The 23,069-nt window shown below is 38.3% G+C and overlaps 1 protein-coding gene across 2 annotated transcripts in view; it reads left to right on the forward strand.

Moving 5' to 3' along the window:
* The window catches only part of RNGTT (RNA guanylyltransferase and 5'-phosphatase), a 314,738-nt gene that overhangs the window by 82,160 nt on the left and 209,509 nt on the right, over positions 1-23,069 (forward strand). For both annotated transcript variants that reach the window (XM_021693072.2, XM_044917197.1), the window contains exon 9: positions 3,244-3,379. In XM_021693072.2, the coding sequence (XP_021548747.1) occupies positions 3,244-3,379 (136 nt within the window). The remainder of the gene's footprint in view (positions 1-3,243; positions 3,380-23,069) is intronic.

Here is a 23,069-nt window from a genome sequence, read left to right on the forward strand (position 1 = left end):
CCTGATGATGAATGATCTTGAGCATCTTTTTGTGTGTCTCTGGCCATCCGTATGTCTTCTTTGGAGAAATGTCTGTCCAAGTCTTCTGCCCATTTTTAAATTGGATTATTTTTTGTGTGTTAAGTTGTGTAAGTTCTTTATATATTTTGGATATTAACCTTTTATCAGATATGTCATTTGTAAATATCTTCTCCCATTCAGTAGGTTGTCTTTTAGTTTTGTTGATTGTTTGCTTCATTGTGCAGAAGCTTTTTATTTTGATGTAGTCACAATAGTTTATTTTTGCTTTTTTCCCCCTTGCCTCAGGAGACATATCTAGAAAAATGTTGCTATGGCCCATGTCAGAGAAATTGCTGCTTCTGCTCTCTTCTAGGATTTTGATGGTTTCCTGTCCACATTTAGGTCTTTCATCAATTTTGAATTTATTTTTGTATATGGTATAAGAAAGTGGTCCAGTTTCATTATTTTACATGTAGCTGTCCAGTTTTCCCAACACCTTCGTTGAAGAGACTTTCACCAATTGCATATTCTTGTCTCTTTTGTTAAAGATTAATTGACCGTATAATCGTGGGTTTGTTTCTGGGTTTTCTGTTCTGTTCCTTTGATCTATGTGTCTTATTTTTGTGCCAGTACCATACTGTTTTGATTACTACAGCTTTGTACTATGACTTGAAGTATGGAATTGTGATGCCTCCAGGTTTTTCTTTTTCAAGAATGTTTTGGCTATTTGGGGTCTTTTGTGGTTCCATACAACTTTTAGGATTATTCATTGTAGTTCTGTGAAAAATGGTATTGGTATTTTGATAGGCATTGTATTAAATCTGTAGATTGCTTCTTTCATCAGTGTTTTAGAGTACACTGATCAGTTCCAGTAGTTTTTTGGTGGAGTCTCTTGGGTTTTCTACATAGAGTATCATGCCATCTGCAAATAGTGAAAGTTTTACTTCTTACTAATTTGGATGCCGTTTACTCCTTTTTATTGTCATAAAGAGACTTCTTATATGTTTTCTCATAACCTTAAATATTCCTAACATGTATCTTGACTTTCTAAAAGAAAGGTGGTGTTTCCCTAATTCATTATGCCATAAAGTAAATATTAAGCTTTGCAAAGTACTGGCCTAAGTCCTTGAACAACATGATGGATTATGTCTTCAATACCATTTTTGCAGATGATATCACAATTGCTTTTTATTTGACCTTTCCTTCTGTTGATTTAAATTTTCTTTGACACACAATCCAGGGGAAGGCTAACTTCTTTCAAGAAATCTAGATTCTCCCTATCCACCCGGAATTGCTGCTTTTGAAAAGCATGTGCAGGAATGCTTTGGGAGCTAAGTATTTCTGTTGTCTGCCAGCCTGCTGACCTGGGAGTTGGTCTAGGAGTCTCTCAGAGGCACAGTCATTCTAGACTGAGGCTGCTGAGGTTGATTTTATTTTTCCTAGTGTAACCTGACTCTCCAGGACCCACACCTACTAGGGCTACGCTATTGCAATATGTAGCAAGGGCCTGAGCTCTCCACCTTCTCTCCAGAGGCCTGCTGGAACTAATTAATTTGAAAACACTAGTAACAGCATGCTTCCAGTTTAGTCCCCAGATGTAAGCTCTTTTGGTCTTCTTTGCTGCTCTTCAACCTGTTTGTCACACGTTTCTTGTACCTTAATCAGCTCTCCCATTTCTTCTCTCCTCTCCTAAACATGTTTATTTGCTATTTAGAACACTTGTTCATGGGGAACAAATTATCCTCTGTAACATTAACCTCTGCTATGTTAACTTCCATCTCTTCGTTTTTCTACCTCCTGGCCTTAACTTGATTGAGGTACATCTTTCAGTTGTTGCTTCTTTTTTCTGAAATACCTTGTGGGCATGAGGTTGGGCAAGACCAGTCAGCATTCTCTTCCATTTTCAGTGGTACATCCAGACTATTACTCTTCCACTCTAAAAGAACAGCAAGCAAGAACAACTTAATAAAATAAAATTCTGTTCTTTTGGGTCTTATGCCTTTTAATGTTCTGACTTATTGCTGTCAGTTTTCTCTCATTTGAAGATTTTGGTACCTGGATATCATCTTCATTTTCACCCCCAATCTTGCCATTATTCATTTGATAGCATAGCCTATCCATCTGTAATTTCTTCAACTTGAATGCATTTGGACTTTATTTTTATATATAGTGTGAAGTACAGCTTCTTTCTTGGTGATCCACTGGTGGGGAAGCAGTGATGGTAACTTGACCATTTGAGGGAATGATGCCTATTAAAGTATATAAATCCCCCCATAAATTGATTGGCTCTAAGAAGATAAGGGCTGATAAAAATTCTCAGGAATGTTTAAAATGTTTAAAATGTTTTGTGTTTAATGTTTAATATGTTTTACAATTTTTAATTTTACGGGAATGAAAGAGAACTGTCTTGAAATGGTGATAATCTGGCTATATCATAATCTTGGAAGGCAGCTATGCTCACCACTATACCACCAACGCCGGCTGGCTATATACACCGGCTGGCTATATCATAATCTTGAATCAAAGAGAGGGGTTAGCTATTTTGCTAACTGTAGAGTAGTAGAAAGAACATTGGATACTTTGAAGTCCAGCCGTTTGCAAATCAGTTACTTTCTCTTTTTTCCTACTGCAAAGTGGAGAGTAATAACTAATTCATAAAGTTGTTGGGCTGATAAAGTCAGTAATTGCATATAAGTGTATGTGTGTTTTGTAAACTTTGATGTTTAAGATCTAATAAAAATTAGAGAACTGGGGGGCCTGGGTGGCTCAGTCATTAAGTGTCTGCCTTCGGCTCAGGTCATGATCCCAGAGCCCTGGGATCGAGCCCCGCATTGGGCTCCCTGCTTGGCTGGAAGCCTACTTCTCCCTCTCCTACTCCCCTTGCTTGTGTTCCCTCTTGCTGTGTCTCTCTCTGTCAAAAAAATAAATAAAATCTTTAAAAAAGAAAATTAGAGTACTATTTTCTCCTAACGTGGGTCATAAGGTTGCACTTCAACATCACATTGTCTCCGTAAAAAACTTTGATTTCTCCATACCCTGTGTGTTTTTGTAGGAAAAAAAAATTGTTTTAAAAAAGTATTTGTTATTTGTGGTACTTTAATCTGAATGATAATTGTTGGGGTTGGGGGACTCCAGGATCATTATTCTGTGCAGCTATTGTAAGTCTAAGGAAAAATAACTATTTCTTATGATCCTATACTTGAATTATACTGTTAATATATCCTTTTAATGTTTCATTTACAGGTATATGATGTTGATTGATGGCACAAATGAAGTTTTTATGATTGATAGAGATAATTCAGTGTTTCATGTTTCAAATCTGGAATTTCCATTTCGTAAAGATCTCCGTATACATTTATCAAATACTCTCTTGGATGGGGTAAGTCTTATGTTTTTTTTAAATTAGACACTGCTATTTTTCTTTTTCTTTCAAGTAAATATATATATATATATATATATATTTTTTCTTAGTAGGGGGGCCAGAAGGAGAGGGAGACAAAGAATCTTAAGCAGGATCCATGTCAAGCGTGGAGCCCGAAGCGGGGCTCAGTGTCACAAGCCTGAGATCATGACCTGAGCTAAAATCAGGAGTTGGACACTTAACTGACTAAAGGCTCCCCTAAATGTGTATTTTTATTAATTCAATAGGAAACTTATAATCTAGTTTTTTAAAGATTTTTTTTTTTTTTTTTTTTAAAGATTTTATTCATTTATTTGAGAGAGAGAATGAGATAGAGAGAGCATGAGAGGGAGGAGGGTCAGAGGGAGAAGCAGACTCCCTGCTGAGCAGGGAGCCCGATGCGGGACTCGATCCCGGGACTCCAGGATCATGACCTGAGCCGAAGGCAGTCGCTCAACCAACTGAGCCACCCAGGTGCCCTAAAGATTTTTTTTGAGGTATAATTGACATATAAAGAAAGTAATCCAGTTTGTTATTAGGATGTTAAATTTTATTTAACTCTTACCTTCACTTACTCTCACTTGATCATTGTCTTGGCTATGAGAATAAGTGAACAAAATTAAATCTTAATTTTTTTTTGCTCTTTGTGATTGAAAAAATAATTCTTGTTGAAAAGACTAATTTTATTTTATTGTTTTACTTGTCAATTGAATTTTAATTATGTGATACAACATATCACATTTCCCCTTGGCTTTTTAGGTGTAAGAACTAATAGTTGTTGTTTAAAGAGAATCATGCCTTTGAAAGCAACCACTATACTTTTTTTTTTTTTTTTTTAAAGATTTTATTTATTTGACAGAGAGAGACACAGAGAGAGAGGGAACACAAGCAGGGGGAGTGGGAGAGGGAGAAGCAGGCTTCCTGCTAAGCAGGGAGCCTGATGCGGGGCTCGATCCCAGGACTCTGGGATCACGACCTGAGCCAGAGGCATACACTTAACGACTGAGCCAACCAGGCGCCCCAACGACCACTATATTTATACATTTGAATTTTAAAACCTGATGAGAATTTTCCCGTTTTTTTTTTTTTTTAGAAGATTTTATTTATTTATTTGACAGAGAGACAGTGAGAGAGGGAACATAAGCAGGGGGAGTGGGAGAGGGAGAAGCAGGCTTCCTGCTGAGCAGGGAGCCTGATGCGGGGCTCGATCCCAGGACCCTGGGATAATGACCTGAGCCGAAGGCAGATGCTTAACGACTAAGCCACCCAGGTGTCCCTGAATTTTCCCATTTCAGAAAATATATTTAATAATCATAAAATTACTTGATTAAAAATATTTTAACTTTCTCCCATATAAACAGCTTTCTTCCCAATTCTGAAAATACCTGTTCATTGTAAATAAAAATAAAAATGCTTTAGAATATTAGGAAAAATCTGGTAAAAATCACCAGACCTACTATTGGAGTAACTTCTATTACCATTTTGATGAACATTATTCCAGACTTTTCTCTGTGACAGAGTGTTCAATCTTACCTCCGTTCCTGTGGAATGTAACATTCATATTAGTAAGAGAACTCAGAACATAGATTCTTTAGTGTAGTTGGGTTCCTTTATAATCCAATAAGATTCTGAATAATCGTGAAACCTCTGCCTTGGTTGAAAATGAGCGCTCTGGTGAAATATGTACACACATGTATAGTTAAATATTTTGTATGAAAAGAACCAAATGGTACATGTGTTTTGTAACTTGTCTTTTCCCCCCCACGTAGCAATTTGGTTTGGATATCTTTCTCACATAAATGTCTGAATGGTATACCATTGTATATGTAAACACCATAGTTTGGGGTATCCAAACTCTCTTGACTGTGAAAATTGTGGTGGATGCTCTTTAAAACTATGACCCATCTCCATAACCCAACCTCAACCTAATGAATTAGACTCTCCCAGGGACAGAGTCATCTGTACTTATTAATAAGTGCCCAAGTGATTTTATTTTATTTATTTTTTAAGATTTTATTTACTTATTTGACAGAGAGAGACACAGCGAGAGAGGGAACACAAGCACGGGGAGTGGGAGAGGGAGAAGCAGGCTTCCTGTGGAGCAGGGAGCCTGATGCGGGGCTTGACCCCAGGACCCTGGGATCATGACCTGAGCCAAAGGCAGAAGCTTAACCGACTGAGCCACCCAGGTGCCCCGCCCAAGTGATTTTAATCAGGCAAATTTAAGAAATAGTTCTGTAATTTATTTAACCAGTCCTCTTTTGGTGGATATTTTGATTTTTTTTTTAATTGGAAGACACTTGAATGCATATCCTTATACTTTTTTCCTTTCACAATTGTACAATTTTTTTTAAAGAGTTAAAAAAATTTTAATTCAGTTAATTAACATACAGTGTATTATTGGTGTCAGACGTATAGTCTGTGATTCATCAGTCTTATATAATACCAAGTGCTCATTACATCACGTGTCCTCCTTAATGTCCATCATGCAGTTACCCTGTCCCTCCACCCCTCTCCTCTAGCAACCTGCAGTTTGTTTGCTATGATTATGAGTCTCTTATGGTTTGCCTCCCTCTCTGGTTTTGGCTTATTTTTTCCTCTCTTCCCCTATGGTCCTCTGTTCTGTTTCTTAAATTCCACATATCATTAAGAACATATGATAATTGTCTTTCTCTGATTGACTTGTTTCGCTTAGCATAATACCCTTTAGTTCCATCCATGTCATTGCAAATGGCAAGATTTCATTATTTTGATGGCTGAGTAGTATTCCATTGTATATATATATACCACATCTTCTTTATCCATTCATCTGTCGATGGACATCTGGACTCTTTCCATAGTTTGGTTATTGTGGACATTGCTGCTATAAACATTGGGGTGCAGGTGCCCCTTCTGACACTACATTTGTATCTTTGGGGTAAAGACCCAGTAGTGCAACTGCTGGGTTGTAGGATAGCTCTATTTTCAACTTTTTGAGGAACCTCCATACGTTTTCCAGAGTGGCTGTACCAACTTGCATTCCCACCAACTTGTTAATTTTAGCCATTCTGACTGGAGTGAGGTGGTATCTCATTGTGGTTTTGATTTGTTTTTCCCTGATGCCAAGTGATGCTGAGTGATGTCAAGCACTTTTTCATGTGTCTGATGGCCATTGGGATGTTTTCTTTGGAGAAGTGTCTGTTCATGCCTTCTGCCCATTTCTTGACTAGATTATTTGTTCTTTGGGTGTTGAATTTGATAAGTTCTTTGTAGATTTTGGATACTAGCCCTTTATCTGATATAGCATTTGCAAATATCTTCTCTCAGTCTGTTGGCTGTCTTTTGGTTTTGTCACCTGTGCAAAAGCTTTTTATCTTGATGAAGTTCCAATAGTTCATTTTTGTCCTTGCTTCCCTTGCCTTTGGAGACGTGTCTAGCAAGAAGCTGCTGTGACAGAGGTTGCTGCCTGTGTTCTCCTCAAGGATTTTGATGGATTCCTGTCTCACATTTAGGTCTTTCATCCATTGTGTGTCTATTTTTGTGTATGGTGTAAGGAAATGGTCCAGGTTCATTCTTCTGCATGTGTTTGTCCAATTTTCCCAACACCATTTATTGAAGAGTCTGTCTTTTTTCCATTGGATATTCTTTCCAGCTTTGTTGAAGATTAGTTGACCACAGTGGTGAGGGTCCATTTCTGGGTTCCCTATTCTGTTCCATTCATCTATGTGTGTGTTTTTGTGCCAGTACTATACTGTGTTGATGATTACAGCTTTGCAATATAGCTTGAAGTCCGGGATTGTGATGCCCCCAGTTTTGGTTTTCTTTTTCAACATTCCCCTGGCTATTTGAGGTCTTTTCTGGTTCCATACAAATTTTAGGATTATTTGTTCCAGCTCTAGGAAAAAAATTGATGGTATTTTGATAGGGATTGCATTAAATGTGTAGATTGCTCTAGGTAGCATAGACATTTTAACAATATTTGTTCTTCCAATCCATGAGCATGGAAGTTTTTCCCATTTCTTTGTGTCTTCCTCCATTTCTTTAACGAGTGTTCTGTAGTTTTCTGAATACAGATCCTTTGCATCTTTGGTTAGATTTATTTCTAGATATCTTATGGTTTTGGATGCAATTGTAAATGGGATCGATTCCTTAATTTCTCTTCGTTCTATCTCATTGTTAGTGTATAGAAATGCAAGTGATTTCTGTGCATTGATTTTATGTCCTGCCATTTTGCTGATTTCCTGTATGAGTTCTAGCAGTTTTGGGGTGGAGTCTTTTGGGTTTTCCACATAGAGTATCATGTCATCGGGAAAGAGTGAGGGTTTGGTTTCTTCTATGCCAATTCAGATGCCTTTTATTTCTTTTTGTTGTCTGATTACTGAGGCTAGGACTTCTAGTACTATGTTGAACAGCAGTGGTGATAGTGGACATTCCTGCCGTCTTCCTGACCGTAGGGGAAAAGCTCTCAGTTTTTCCCCATTGAGGATGATATTCGCTGTGGGCTTTTCATAGATGGCTTTTATGATATTGAGGTATGTACCCTCTATCCCTACACTGTGAAGAGCTTTAATCAAGAAAGGATGCTGTAATTTGTCAAATGCTTTTTCTGCATCTATTGAGAGGATTATATGGTTCTTGTCCTCTCTTTTATTAATACAGTGTATTACGTTGATTGATTTCTGGATGTTGAACTACCCTTGCATCCCAGGAATAAATCCCACCAGGGTGTAGTGAATAATCGTTTTAATGTACTGTTGGATCCTACTGGCTAGTATTTTGGTGAGAATTTTTGCATCCATGTTCATCAGGGACATTAGTCTGGAATTCTCCTTTTTGGTGGGGTCTTTGTCTGGTTTTAGGATCAAGGTAATGCTGGCCCCATAGAAGGAGTTTGGAAGTTTTCCTTCTATTTCAAATTTTTTGTAACAGCTTCAAAAGAAAATATTAATTCTTCTTTAAATGTTTGGTAGAATTCCCCTGGGAAGCCATCTGGCCCTGGGCTCTTGTTTTTTGGGAGATTTTTGATTACTGCTTCAATTTCCTTAGTGTTTATGGGTCTGTTCAGGTTTTCTGTTTCTTCCTGTTTCAGTTGTGGTAGTTTATACATCTCTAGGAATGTGTCTATTTCTTCAAGATTTCTTCAAGATTGCCTAATTTGTTGGCATATAGTTGCTCATAAAATGTTCTTATAATAGTTTGTATTTCTTCGGTGTTGGTTGTGATCTCTCCCCTTTCATTCATGATTTTATTAATTTGGGTCCTTTCTCTTTTCTTTTTGATAAGTCTGTCTAGGGGTTTATCAATCTTATTAATTCTTTCAGAGAACCACCTCCCAGTTTCATTGATCTGTTGTACTGGTCTTTTGGTTTCTATTTCATTGATTTCTGCTCTAATCTTTCTTATTTCTCTTCTCCTGCTGTGTTTAGGCTTTATTTGCTGTTCTTTCTCTAGCTCCTTTAAGTGTAGGGTTAGGTTGTGTATTTGAGACCTTTCTTGTTTCTTGAGAAAGGCTTGTAGTGCTATATACTTTCCTCTTAGGACTGCCTTTGCTGCATCCCAAAGATTTTGAACAGTTGTGTTTTCATTTTCATTTGTTTCCATGAATTCTTTAAATTCTTCTTTACTTTTCTAGTTGACCCATTCATTCTTTAGTAGGATGCTCCTTAGCCTCCACGTATTTGAATTCTTTCCAACTTTCCTCTTACGACTGAGTTCCAGTTTCAAAGCATTGTTGTCTGAAAATATGCAGGGAATGATCCCAGTCTTTTGGTACCGGTTGAGATCTGATTTGTGATCCAGGATGTGATCTATTCTGGAGAATGTTCCATGGGCACTCGAGAAGAATGTGTATTCTGTTGCTTTGGGTTGGGATGTTCTGAATATATCTGTGAAGTCCATCTGGTCCAGTGTGTCATTCAGACCCTTATTTCCTTGTTGATCTTCTGCTTAGATGATCTGTCCATTGCAGTGAGTGGGGTGTTAAAGTCTCCTACTGTTCTTGTATTATTATCAATGTGTTTCCTTAATTTTGTTTTCAGTTGGCTTATATAATTGGCTGCTCCCATGTTAGGGGCATAAATACTTAAAATTGCTAGATCTTCTTGTTGGATAGACCCTTTAATTATGGTATAGTGTCCTTCCTCATCTCTTATTCCAGTCTTTGGTTTAAAATCTAATTTGTCTGATATAAGGATTGCCACCTCAGCTTTCTTTGGATGTCCATTAGTATGATAAATGGTATTCTACCCCCTCACTTTAAATCTGGAGGTGTCTTTGGGTCTAAAATGAGCCTTTTGCCGACAGCATATTGATGGGTCTTGCTTTTTTATCCAATCTGATGCCCTTTGTCTTTTGATTGGGGCATTTAGCCCATTCAGTGTCACTATTGAAAGATAGGGATTTAGTGCCATTGTATTGCCTGTAAGGTGACTGTTACTGTATATTGTCTCTGTTCCTTTCTGGTCTATGTTACTTTTGGGCTCTCTCTTTGCTTAGAGGACCCCTTTCAATATTTCTTGTATGGCCGGTTTGGTGATCACAAATTCTTTTAGTTGCTGTTTGTCTTGAAACCTTTTTATCACTCCTTCTATTTTGAATGACATCCTAGCTGGATAAAGTATTCTTGGCTGCATATTTTTCTCATTTAGCACCCTGAATATATCATGCCAGTCCTTTCTTGCCTGCCAGGTCTCTGTGGAAGGGTCTGCTGCCAATCTAATGTTTCTATCCTTGTAGGTTACAGACCTTTTGTCCTGAGCTGCTTTCAGGATTTTCTTTGCCTCTGAGATTTGTAAGTTTCACTATTATATGTCAGGGTGTTGACCTATTTTTACTGATTTTGAGGGGGTCCTCTGTGCCTCCTGGATTTTGATGCCTGTTTCCTTCCCCAGATTAAGGAAGTTCTCCGCTATAATTTGCTCCAATATTTCTGCCCCTCTCTCCCCTTCTTCTGGCATCTGAATTATTCTAATATTGTTTTACTTTATGGTTTCACCCCTCTCTCGAATTCTCCTCTTGTGTTCCAGTAGGTGTGTATCTCTCTTTTTCTCAGCTTCTTTTTCTCCATTATTTGGTCTTCTATATCACTAATTCTCTCTTCTGCCTCATTTATCCTAGCAGTTAGAGCCTCCACATTTTTTATTGCATGTCATTAATGGCCTTTTTGATTTCGACTTGGTTAGATATTAGTTGTTTATTTCTCAAGAAAGGGATTCTCCAGTGTCTTTTATGCTTTCTTCAAGCCCAGGCAGTATCTTTATAATCGTTATTCTGAACTCCTCTTCCGACAACCTACTATGTCCATATTGATTAGGTCTCTGGCATTCAATACTGCCTCTTGTTCAGTTTTTTGAGGTGAGTTTTTTTATCTTGTCATTCTTTCCAGTGAAGAATAGCTGAACAAGAGAACAAAATACTAAAGTGGCAACAACGACCCCAGAGAAATATACCCTAAGGAAATCAAAAGAGACCTGAAACTGGGAGGGGGGGAAAAAAGGAGATAAAAAGAATATGGTCAGACAGGTTAGTAGAATAGAGCAATACACTGTATTCCATGTGTATTTTGGTCTGTTTTTTTTTTTTTTTTTTTCCAAAAACTAGATCCCAAAACTGTAAAGAAAGAAAAACTTATATATGTACAAAAATAAAATTAAAGGCAATGTAAGGATGGAATGTAATTATAAACTTGGAAATTTAAAGACAAGGAAAAAACAAAAGAGAAAAAAAACGAACAACAACAAAATGGAAGGGATTAAACAGACATGTGAAGGGAACAGAGCAATACACTATCTCCTGTGTGTATTTTGGTCATTTTGTTAGAAGAAACTCCATCTCAAAATTGTATAAAAAGATAAACTTATATATACAAAAATAAGTACATTGAAAGAATAGAATGTAATTGTAAAGATGAAAATAAAAAAGACTTTAACAAAACAAAACAAACGAGAAAAGAAGAAGAAAATAAAAAACAACATAAAAGAGAATATGACCAGACAAGTGAATAAAGCAGAGTCATACTCTAGATTTTGGGTATATTTTGTTCTGTTAAATCCCAAAATTGGAGCACCTGGGTGGCTCAGTCGTTAAGCGTCTGCCTTCGGCTCAGGTCATGATCCCAGGGTCCTGGGATCGAGTCCCGCATCGGGCTCCCTGCTTGGCGGGAAGCCTGCTTCTCCCTCTCCCACTCGCCCTGCTTGTGTTCCTGCTCTCGCTATCTCTCTGTTAAATAAATAAATAAAATCTTTAAAAAAAAAAAAAAAGAATCCCAAAATTGTAAAGAAAGAAAAACATATATATATACAAAATAAGATTAAGTATAATGAAGGGATAGAATGTAAAAAATGAAAATTAAAAAAGATTTAAAAAAGGAGTTGATAGAATAAGAAATTGGTTGAAAAAGGAAAGAAAAAAAAATTAAAGTTGAAAGACTAAGGAAGCATGGGAGTAAAAGCCATGAATTCTATGTCTATTCCCCTTGTGGTGGAGTTTTGCAGTTCTCACTGATCAGTAAGGTTGGTCTTGGCTGGATGTCCTTGCTGATCTTCTGGGGGAGGGTCCTGTTGGATTGATTGTCAAGTGCATTTGCCCCAGGCCGAATTGTATCACCCTTGCCAGGGGGCCTGGCTAAGCAGTGCTCAGGTTTGCTCTCTGTGGCTTTTGTTCCCTGAAGGCTTTCCACACAGCCTTAGAGGATGAGAATGAAAATGGTGTCCTTCCAATCTCCGCCCTGGAGCCGAAAGCTCTGGGCCCCACTCTTTAGTGTGCCCTCAGAGAAAACAGTCAATCACTCCTGTGTCCCTGGTCTCCTTCCCACTCCGTGCTCACCTGGCCTGTCACTCAGCATTTATATCTCAGGCATATGACCCTGTTTTGAGTCTCCAAACCCTGTAGACAACTGCAGCATGCTCCCCCACCACTCCTCCCCGGGGGAGAAAGGGGGGGTTTTGCCGGTTCTGCCACTTGTTGGGCCCCTGCTAGGAGAACAGTTGCCTTACTGTGTCGCAGTTTGTGGTTTATGGTAGCCCTGAGCTGACGGCCCACTCCTGGGCTCACTCTTTGCAGCCACTTTCCCCGCTCCAATACCTGGGAACTCTGCCTCACTTAGGCACCCCCGGTTTTCCTTTGACCCCAGGGATCCTGAGATCGCACTGTCTCAGCGAGGGTTCCACCCCCCTCCCCCGCTTAGCCACCTGAGTGGTCTCCCACTGGAGCAGATTTCTAAAAGTTCCAATTTTGTGCTCTGCTGCTCTGTCCCTTGCTGGTAGTTGGGTGATGGAAGCTCCTTCCCCCTGCAGTCTGTCTTCCCATATATCGCCTCAGACTCACTTCTCTGCCCCTCCTACCTTGCAGAAAGTGGTCGCTTTTCTCTTTGTAGGGTTGCAGCTATTCTTTTCTTTGATTTCTGGTTGAGTTCTCAGCTGTTAGGAATGATTTGATACCTATCTAGCTGAATTTCTGGGACCAGTTGAAATTAAGGTCTCCTACTCCTCAGCCATCTTGTACTCCAAAATTGTGCAATTTTTATAATGAGAAGATTCTTAGAGGTGAGTTTATAATGTGTATTAAGAATCTTTTGATTGCAAGTAACTGAAGTCCAACTTAACGTAACTGAGGGAAAAAAGAACTTGATTGGCACAAATAATTGTTTCAGCTTGGCCTGCTTCAGGATGGATCTGGGGCCGCAAAGGATACTGGGCAGGCTCTGTCATTCTCTTTCTTCGCTTTACTTGTCTCTTTGGTCTCATTCTTCATGAAGACTCTTTCAAATGAGAGGCAAGTTGCATTGTAGTGTAAGCAGAAAGAGAACTTTTTCTTCCAACATCCTTATGTCATTCCCAGGGAAGACTCCAAAGGGCCTTGCCTGACTTACATACCTATGGAAGAATGACAGTGGAGGCCAGGCACTCATTGGTAGTACTACAGCTTGGAGCGTAAGAGGAGTAGTGCTCCTAAGGAGGGGATGGTAATAGCTCTACCTTGTTAAGTATGCTATGTTTGAGGGCGTGCACATTGTACTACATTGACAGGTATACTTAGTACCCTTCTTTCCAGAAAGTTTGAACCTATGCACAAGTCTACCAACCATATTTAAAGAATTTGTACACTGTCTTTAACACTGGGTTTTGAAAGTTGAATATTTTCTAATTTGATGAGAGAAGGAATTATTTATTTATTTATTTATTTGAGAGAGAGAATGAGATAGAGAGAGCATGAGAGGGAGGAGGGTCAGAGGGAGAAGCAGACTCCCTGCTGAGCAGGGAGCCCGATGAGGGACTCCATCCCGGGACTCCAGGATCATGACCTGAGCCGAAGGCAGTTGCTTAACCAACTGAGCCACCCAGGCGCCCAGGAATTCTTTTTTATAAGACAATATAGCATAGTAGTTAAGAGCTCTGACTCTAACTGTTGGTGCCTTATTGGCTTCATCAGTTAGTATATGAGGGATTTAAATAATTTATTCAGTAGTGAAGGGAGGCTAAAGACAGTACTTAAATTTTGGTGCTGTTGTGAAGATAAATTTGGATAGTTTATAAAGTGCTTGATACTAGTGTCTGACACAGAGTAAATAAATGTTTACTTTTTTTTGCATTTTTTTATATATATATATTTTTTTATTCTTATGTTAATCCCCATACATTACATCATTAGTTTTAGATGAAGTGTTCCATGATTCATTGTTTGTGCATAACACCCAGTGCTCCACGCAGAACGTGCCCTCCTCAATACCCACCACCAGGCTAACCCATCCTCCCACCCCCCTCCCCTTTTTTTTTTGCATTTATGTGAATTGTTAATGAGGTTTAACATTTTGTTACTTCCTTATGATTTACTCTATTTCTTCTGTGAGTTGCTGGTTCAGATCCTTTATATGTTTTTCTATTGGGTGTTCATCTTTTTCTTACTGATTTATAAGAAATTTTTGTCTGTTACGGTATTTGTGACACATATTTTGAAAAAATGTATTTTACTTTTTTGGTGTTTTTTGTGGCACAAATTTAAATTTATATAGGAATTTATGTAGGTAAAATTATGAACATTTTAGTTCTTAATATCTGGCTTTTGTGTCATTTTTAGAAATTTTTACTTATTTTTCTTACTATTGTTCATATTTTTACTTTAGAATTATTATAATACTCACCCGTATTTCCTTCTAGTACTTCTATGGTTTTATTTGTATATTTAAATATTTGATCTACCTGAAATACATTTTGATGAAAGGAGTAGATAAAGGGTATGATTTTATTTATTTCCAACTGTCTAAACTGTTGTCTCAACACCATTCTGCTAATCTATTTTTCCTTTTTAATTGGATATATAATTTTTATTGTATTGTGGATTTCCTTATATATCATTGTTTCTTTGTTGATTTGTTTTCTCATTCTATTGGGATTTTGGTCTTTCAGTGATAGTTTTAGATTGATTTTAATACTTTGAGTTAAGCATACAGTTTAATGTTTGGCAGTCCAAGTGCACCCAGTTTCCTGGCTATTCTGAGGTTTGCCACTTGCTCTCTTTAGCTTTTGGGTGAATAGGCTATTTGATTAAGAAGTTAGGCTATACTTCATGTGCAAATCTATACAACAATAAGCTTATACTTTGCAGAGTAATCTCTGGTAGGCTTGCCTTCAGACTATTCATCTTTCTCTTTGCTGTTTTTGTTTTTTTTAAAGATTTTATTTATTTATTTGACAGAGAGATAGCGAGAACAAGAACACAAGCAGGGGGAGTGGGAGAGGGAGAAGTAGGCCTCCCACTGAGCAGGAGCCTGATGCGGGGCTCGATTCCAAGACCCTGGGATCATGACCTGAGCCGAAGGCAGATGTTTAACGACTGAGCCACCCGGGCACCCCTTGGTTGTATGGTTTATCTCTTTGCCACACATTCACTGCCTTTCTTTGGAGGAAAAAGGGACTCTACATCTTTATTATAACTTCTCACAGCTGCAGGTCTCCTTTCTACAGAGATACTACTTAACTTACATTTTTAAAATTTAAAATTTCTAACCTTTCTTCAATGTTGAATCTTTTTCATGAGCCAGATTGAAATACATGTGGCTAATAATTCTCTGGAATTTGTACGAGAATGTGGTTTCTTGTCTTAAGGTGAAATTTGCTCTTCTTTCTGGTTTTTATCCACTATTGGATAAGAAGTGGCTTGTGAATGTTTATTTAAATTCTCAATGATAGGATGATCCTAATGAAAATCACATGCATAAAATATGTATTTGTTTAACAGAGGGAATATCACTTTCCAAGTGTTTTGAATGCTTGTGGCCCCTATCCCATGTGCTTTGTTTTTCTTTACCAGCTAGACATTGGAGTATGCAAACCAGAGGAGGGAAGACTGAGGGGAGAATAGGCTGCTTGTATTAGATATTTCTGAGGTATTGTTTGCGGTGATGAGAAGGTTCAGGATGTGATCTTAGGGAGGTTGAGAGGTTGAGAGGTTGAGGTCGTGTGAAGAAGGGCAGTGGAGGTAAGATCAAGGAAAATATTATGTGGTTCCTAGTGAGTGATGGTAGGAATCCAGGTTGAGAGGATGATTATGAACCAGGTAGTAAAGATTAGAAAGGAAGATAGAAGGTAGTATGGTTGGATGTAGTGGCAGAGACCGAGCAGAGTAAATACAGTCACAAAACAAAGAGTACTGTGTACTGTGTGGGGCTGTAGTAAAATGTCATTTTGTAATAAAATGACATGTATATATACATAAACATTTGGAACATACATGGGTGTGTGTCCCCAGTGGTTGACAGAGCCACTGTGTAAGGTTGGAAGTGTTGTGCACTGCACGTCTCCAGGGTGCTCCATTCTCATTATAGTTCGTGTGACTGGCACCCTTGGAGTTGCGCTGTTTGTAAACTGCACAGCCAGTGTGGCAGCTCTGCTAGTGAGTTCACGGGAACAGCAAGAACATTTCTGTTTTTGTTACCTCATTTAAGATACAGTTTCTCAGCATTATAATCAGTAAAATAAAAGGAAGAAAAAGCATTTGCCACAGCTTAGCATAGTTTATCATTGAACTACTATTTTTTGAATGCCTTTCATGTTCAAATTGCTATGTCAAGAGGGCAGAGGGGTGAAAAAAAGGCCTCACCTTTGAGACTTTTTTTTTTTTTTTTAAAGATTTTATTTATTTATTTGACAGAGGGAGGGACAGTGAGAGAGGGAACACAGGCAGGGAGTGGGAGAGTTCGGAGAAGCAGGCTTCCCGCGGAGCAGGGAGCCCGATGCGGGGCTTGATCCCAGGACCCTGGGATCATGACCCAAGCCGAAGGCAGACGCCCAAAGACTGAGCCACCCAGGTGCCCCACCTTTGAGACTTTTTAATTCATTTAGTACGGGTGGAGAAAAATTGGTAGTGATGGAGGAGACCTTCAAATGAAACAATAACTTGACGATTGGTATTTTAAAAGTCCAGTGGTGGTTTAGAGGAGAAGTAAATTAAATCTAGTTAGTTTGGAATGAAAGATGTTGTATAGAGGAATTGGCATTAGATACGGAAAGATTTCTTAGGAAGAGATTTTTGTTGGACACGGCCTGAGGGCATTCCAGGTAGGAAATAATGCTTAAAAATTAGATGTTTAATCATCTGCAGATTTAACTGAGCAATACTATTTATTTTCACCCCAAACTTGGACAAATGAAAGCTGCATAATAGACTCTTGCTAAGTTTTAAAATAGCAATATGATTCATGATGTCAGTTTACTTGGACCAGAATTATAGTTGCCATATCTGTTTTTCCAGTTAGTTAATTAAAACAGTCCTCTGTAGTTTCCTGTTTCTTCTACATTTTCATTTGCAAATTGTTTTTGTAAAATTCCAAATCCAAGAATAACTCAAACTACCTAATTGTCTGGCTGTCAGATGTGAGCATTGAAGCTTTTGTTTTGCTCTCTAAATTATGTTCTTTGACCCACAAAATGTGGAAAATAGGAGTTTAGAAATATGGCATTAATTCATTTGAAACAATCAGTGAAACTCAGTTGATTTTATATTGAGGCTAAGAGGAGAATATAACAGTTAATCACCAAAGTTAATAGCAAGAATCTTGGAAAAATGGCATGCCTTTTCAACTGTTAATGTTTTTGTGAAGGAGTATACATACTCATTGTTAAAATTTTAGAAAGTCTGTACATCATAAAGTAGAAAAATTCAACTGTCAAGAAGTTACATTTTAACATTTTGTTGTATTTTCTTTCAGTCATTTTGTTGTGCCTATAGTCACAGAATGTATATAACCAGTATGCATATAGCTGACATATGCTGTGTATCTAGGGTTCCATCATTTTCCTTCATTCTGAGGAACTGATTTTAGGATTTTTTAAAAAATTTAGTTTTATTTTTAAAAATTGAAATATAATTCATGTACTATAAAATTCATCCTTTTAAGCTGTATAATTTGGTAGTCTTTAATATATTCACAGTGCAACCATTACTGCTATCTAATTCCAGAACATTTCATCACCTGGGTGGACTGTGGTAATTAGAATCAAGTGGGAGATGAGCTTTTGAGCTTTGAGATGAGCTTTGAAGGTCTACAGGTTTCCAGAGAACAGTTAATTACTTCCTCTCATTAAAAGCCTTCAGTGGTTCCCCATTGCCCATATCATGAAACCCGAACTACTAAACATAATATTCTTTATATCTGGGCCATGCTTATATCTTTAGCATTGTCTTTGATTGTGAACCCTTGAACCATAAGCTCCATCTGTACTGAGCTTTGGACAGTTTACTCAAAACCACCATTTTTCATGCCTTTGTAATACTGTTTGGCTCATTTACTGTCCTGCTAGGAAATATCCACTTGTATCTTTCAGGATTTGACTAATGCGTCACAATGTCTTATTATCAAATCTTTCTCTTATTCTTCAATTAGAAGTAACTACTTGTTAAGCTTATACCATATGTCCTTATTTGGCTGAAATAGTGTAGGTTTACATCTGTTGTCTTGGTGTAGTTATTAATAGGAATCTGTTTCTCAGAAGTATTCTGATACAGACAGTAAGCTGCATGGTCACTCTATATAGAGTGACTCACTCACATCTGTCGTTAAAACTAGAACTCTTCGGGCGCCTGGGTGGCTCAGTTGGTTAAGCAACTGCCTTCGGCTCAGGTCATGATCCTGGAGTCCCGGGATCGAGTCCCGCATCAGGCTCCCTGCTCGGCAGGGAGTCTGCTTCTCCCTCTGACCCTCCTCCCTCTCATGCTCTCTGTCTCTCATTCTCTCTGTCTCAAATAAATAAATAAAATCTTAAAAAAAAAAACACAAAAAACTAGAACTCTTCATTGGACCCAGCTACTTAACGTGTTTTCTTCTCTTCCTGGGACTCTCCTTTGAAGGTAAAGACTGTATGCTTAATTCTGCAGCATTTAGGGCTGTGTCTAATACATAGTTTGGGCTCAGGAAATATTGGATGGATAGGTAGAAGGGTGGATACCTGGGGACTTCAGAAAAAGAAAATGGAATATAGAAAAGTTAAACATGCAGGATTTTTTTTTTTTTTTTTTTTTGGTGCGACCCCCCAATGAAGGATTTAAGCTACAGGTTTCTCCACAGCCATCTGGAGCAGCAGATGATGGAGCAATTTGTAACAAATTCTTGAGCAATATAAAGTTAATGTATCTTGTAGTTTTCTTCAGGTTTTTTTATGTTTAGGGTTTGTTGAACATCTTTTATTTATGGTTTTACAATTTTCCTTAAGAGTAGAATTTTTTTTTTTTGCCATTATTTCTACCCTTCACATGTTTGAAGATTTGATTATTAATGCTCTTTTCATTAAAAAAACCCAAAAACCAAAAACCAAAAGAAAACCCCCAGAGACACCTGGGTGGCTCAGTCAGTTAAGCATCTGCCTTCAGCTCAGGTGATGATCCCACGGTTCTGGGATCAAGCCCCACATCGGGCTCCCTGCTCCACGGGGAGCCTGCTTCTCCCTCTCCCTCTCCCTGCCTCTCCCCCTGCTTGTGCTCTCTCTTTGTCTGTCAAATAAATAAAATCTTCAAACAAACAAACCAACCCACGTTTTTTGTTTTTGTTTTTTTTTAAAGATTTTATTTATTTATCTGACAGAGAGAGAGACACAGCGAGAGAGGGAACACAAGCAGGGGAAGTAGGAGAGGGAGAAGCAGGCTTCCCGCTGAGCAGGGAGCCCGATGCGGGGCTCGATCCCAGGACCCTGGGATCATGACCTGAGCCGAGGGCAGACGCTTAACTGACTGAGCCACCCAGGCGCCCCTTTTGTTTCTTTTTTTAAAAATTTTTTTATTAACATATAATGTATTATTTGTTTCAGGGGTACAGGTCTATGATTCATCAGTCTTACACAATTCACAGTGCTCACCATAGTATATACCCTCCCCAGTGTTCATCACCCAGCGACCCATCCCTCCCACCCCGCTCCACTCCAGCAACCCTTAGTTTGTTTCCTGAGATTGAGTCTCTTATGGTTTGAGATTAAGAGATTCTTATTAAGAGTCCCTCTCTGGTTTCATCTTGTTTCATTTTTCCCTCCCTTCCCCTATGATCCTCTGTCGTACTTCTCAAATTCCTCATATCACTGAGATTATATGATACTTATCTTTCTCTGATTGACTTATTTTGCTTAGCATAGTAACCTCTAGTTCCATCCACATTGTTGCAAATGGCAAGATTTCATTTTTTTTTTTTTGATGGCTGCATAATATTCCATCGTGTATATATACACCACATTATCCTTATCCATTTATCTGTTGATGGACGTCTAGGCTCTTTCCCTAGTTTTGCTATTATGGACATTGCTATTATAAACACTGGGGTGCACGTGCCCCTTCGGATCACTACATTTGTATCTTTGGGGTAAATATCCAGTAGTGCAATTGCTGGGTTGTAGGGTAGCTCTATTTTCAACTTTTTGAGGAACCTCCATACCGTTTTCCAGAGTGGCTGCACCAGCTGACATTCCCACCAGCAGTGTAGGAGTGTTCCCCTTCTCTGCATCCTCGCCAACATCCGTCGTTTCCTGACTTGTTAATTTTAGCCATTCTGACTGGTGTGAGGTGGTATCTCATTGTGGTTTTGATTTGGATTTCCCTGATGCCGAGTGATGTTGAGCACTTTTTCATGTGTCTGATGGCCATTTGGATGTCTTCTTTGCAGAAATGTTTGTTCATGTCTTCTGCCCATTTCTTGGATTATTTGTTCTTTGGGTGTTGAGTTTGATAAGTTCTTTATAGATTTTGGATACTAGCCCTTTATCTGATATGTCATTTGCAAGTATCTTCTCCCATTCTGTCGGTTGTCTTTTGGTTTTGTTGACTGTTTCCTTTGCTGTGCAAAAGCTTTTTATCTTGATGAAGTTCCAGTAGTTCATTTTTGCCCTTGCTTCCCTTGCCTTTGGCGATGTTTCTAGGAAGAAGTTGCTGCGGCTGAGGTCAAAGAGGTTGCTGCCTGTGTTCTCCTCAAGGATTTTGATGGATTCCTGTCTCACATTTAGGTCTTTCATCCATTTTGAGTCTATTTTTGTGTGTAGTGTAAAGAAATGGTTCAGTTTCATTCTTCTGCATGTGGCTGTCCAATTTTCCTAACATCATTTGTTTAAGAGACTTTTTTCCATTGGACATTCTTTCCTGCTTTATCAAAGATTAGTTGACCATAGAGTTGAGGGTCCATTTCTGGGCTCTCTATTCTGTTCCATTGATCTACGTGTCTGTTTTTGTGCCAGTACTATACTGTGTTGATGATGACAGCTTTGTAATAGAGCTTGAAGTCCGGGATTGTGATGCCCCCAGTTTTGGTTTTCTTTTTCAACATTCACCTGGCTATTTGGGGTCTTTTCTGGTTCCATACAAATTTTAGGATTATTTGTTCCGGCTCTGGGAAAAAAGTTGATGGTATTTTGATAGGGATTGCATTAAATGTGTAGATTGCTCTAGGTAGCATAGACATTTTAACAATATTTGTTCTTCCAATCCATGAGCATGGAAGGTTTTCCCATTTCTTTGTGTCTTCCTCCATCTCTTTAACGAGTGTTCTGTAGTTTTCTGAATACAGATCCTTTGCATCTTTGGTTAGATTTATTTCTAGATATCTTATGGTTTTGGATGCAATTGTAAATGGGATCGATTCCTTAATTTCTCTTCGTTCTATCTCATTGTTAGTGTATAGAAATGCAAGTGATTTCTGTGCATTGATTTTATGTCCTGCCACTTTGCTGATTTCCTGTATGAGTTCTAGCAGTTTTGGGGTGGAGTCTTTTGGGTTTTCCACATAGAGTATCATGTCATCGGGAAAGAGTGAGGGTTTGGTTTCTTCTATGCCAGTTCAGATGACTTTTATTTCTTTTTGTTGTCTGGTTGCTGTGGGTAGGACTTCTAGTACTAGTTGAACAGCAGTGGTGATAGTGGACATCCCTGCCGTCTTCCTGACCGTAGGGGAAAAGCTCTCAGTTTTTCCCCATTGAGGATGATATTCACTGTGGGCTTTTCATAGATGGCTTTTATGATATTGAGGTAAGTTCCCTCTATCCCTACATTGTGAAGAGTTTTAATCAAGAAAGCATGCTGTAGTTTGTCAAATGCTTTTTCTGCATCTATTGAGAGGATTATATGTTCTTGTTCTTTCTTTTATTAATGTATTGTATCACATTGATTGATTTGCAGTTGTTGAACCAAACCTGCAGCCCAGGAATAAATCCCACTTGGTCATGGTGAATAATCCTTTTAATGTACTGTTGGATCCTACTGGCTAGTATTTTGGTGAGAATTTTTGCATCCATGTTCATCAGGGATATTGGTCTGTAGTTCTTTTTGATGGGGTCTTTGATTTTGGGATCAAGGTAATGCTGGCTTCATAAAATGAGTTTGGAAGTTTTCCTTCTATTTCAATTTTTTGAAACAGCTTCAGAAGAATAGGTATTAATCCTTCTTTAAATGTTTGGTAGAATTCCCCTGGGAAGCCATCGGGCCCTGGGTTCTTGTGTTTTCGGAGATTTTTGATTACTGCTTCAATTTCCTTAGTGTTTATGGGTCTGTGCACGTTTTCTGTTTCTTCCTGTTTCAGTTGTGGTAGTTGATAACATCTCTAGGAATGCATCTATTTCTTCCAGATTATCTAATTTGCTGGCATATAGTTGCTCATAGTATGTTCTTATAATTGTTTGCATTTCTTTGGTGTTGGTTGTGCTCTCTCCTCTTTCATTCATGATTTTATTAATTTGGGTCCTTTCTCTCTTTTTTTTTTCATAAGTCTGTCTAGGGGTTTATCAATCTTACTAATTCTTTCAGAGAACCAGCTCCCAGTTTCATTGATCTGTTGTACTGGTCTTTTGGTTTCTATTTCATTGATTGCTTCTCTAATCTTTCTTATTTCTCTTCTCCTGGTTGGTTTAGGCTTTATTTGCTGTTCTTTCTCCAGGTCCTTTAGGTGTAGAGTTAGATTGTGTATTTGAGACCTTTCTTGTTTCTTGAGAAAGGCTTATATTGCTATATACTTTCCTCTTAGGACCACCTTTGCTGCATCCCAAAGATTTTGAACAGTTGTGTTTTCATTTTCATTTGTTTCCATGAATTTTTAAAATTCTTTAATTTCCTGGTTGACCCATTCATTCTTTTTTATTCTTTTTAAATTTTTATTTATTTACCTGACAGAGAGAGACACAGCAAAAGAGGGAACACAAGCAGGGGGAGAGGGAGAGGGAGAAGCAGACTCCCA

This window comes from Neomonachus schauinslandi, chromosome 8 (assembly GCF_002201575.2).
Source record: "Neomonachus schauinslandi chromosome 8, ASM220157v2, whole genome shotgun sequence".
NCBI classification, from domain to species: domain Eukaryota; kingdom Metazoa; phylum Chordata; class Mammalia; order Carnivora; family Phocidae; genus Neomonachus; species Neomonachus schauinslandi.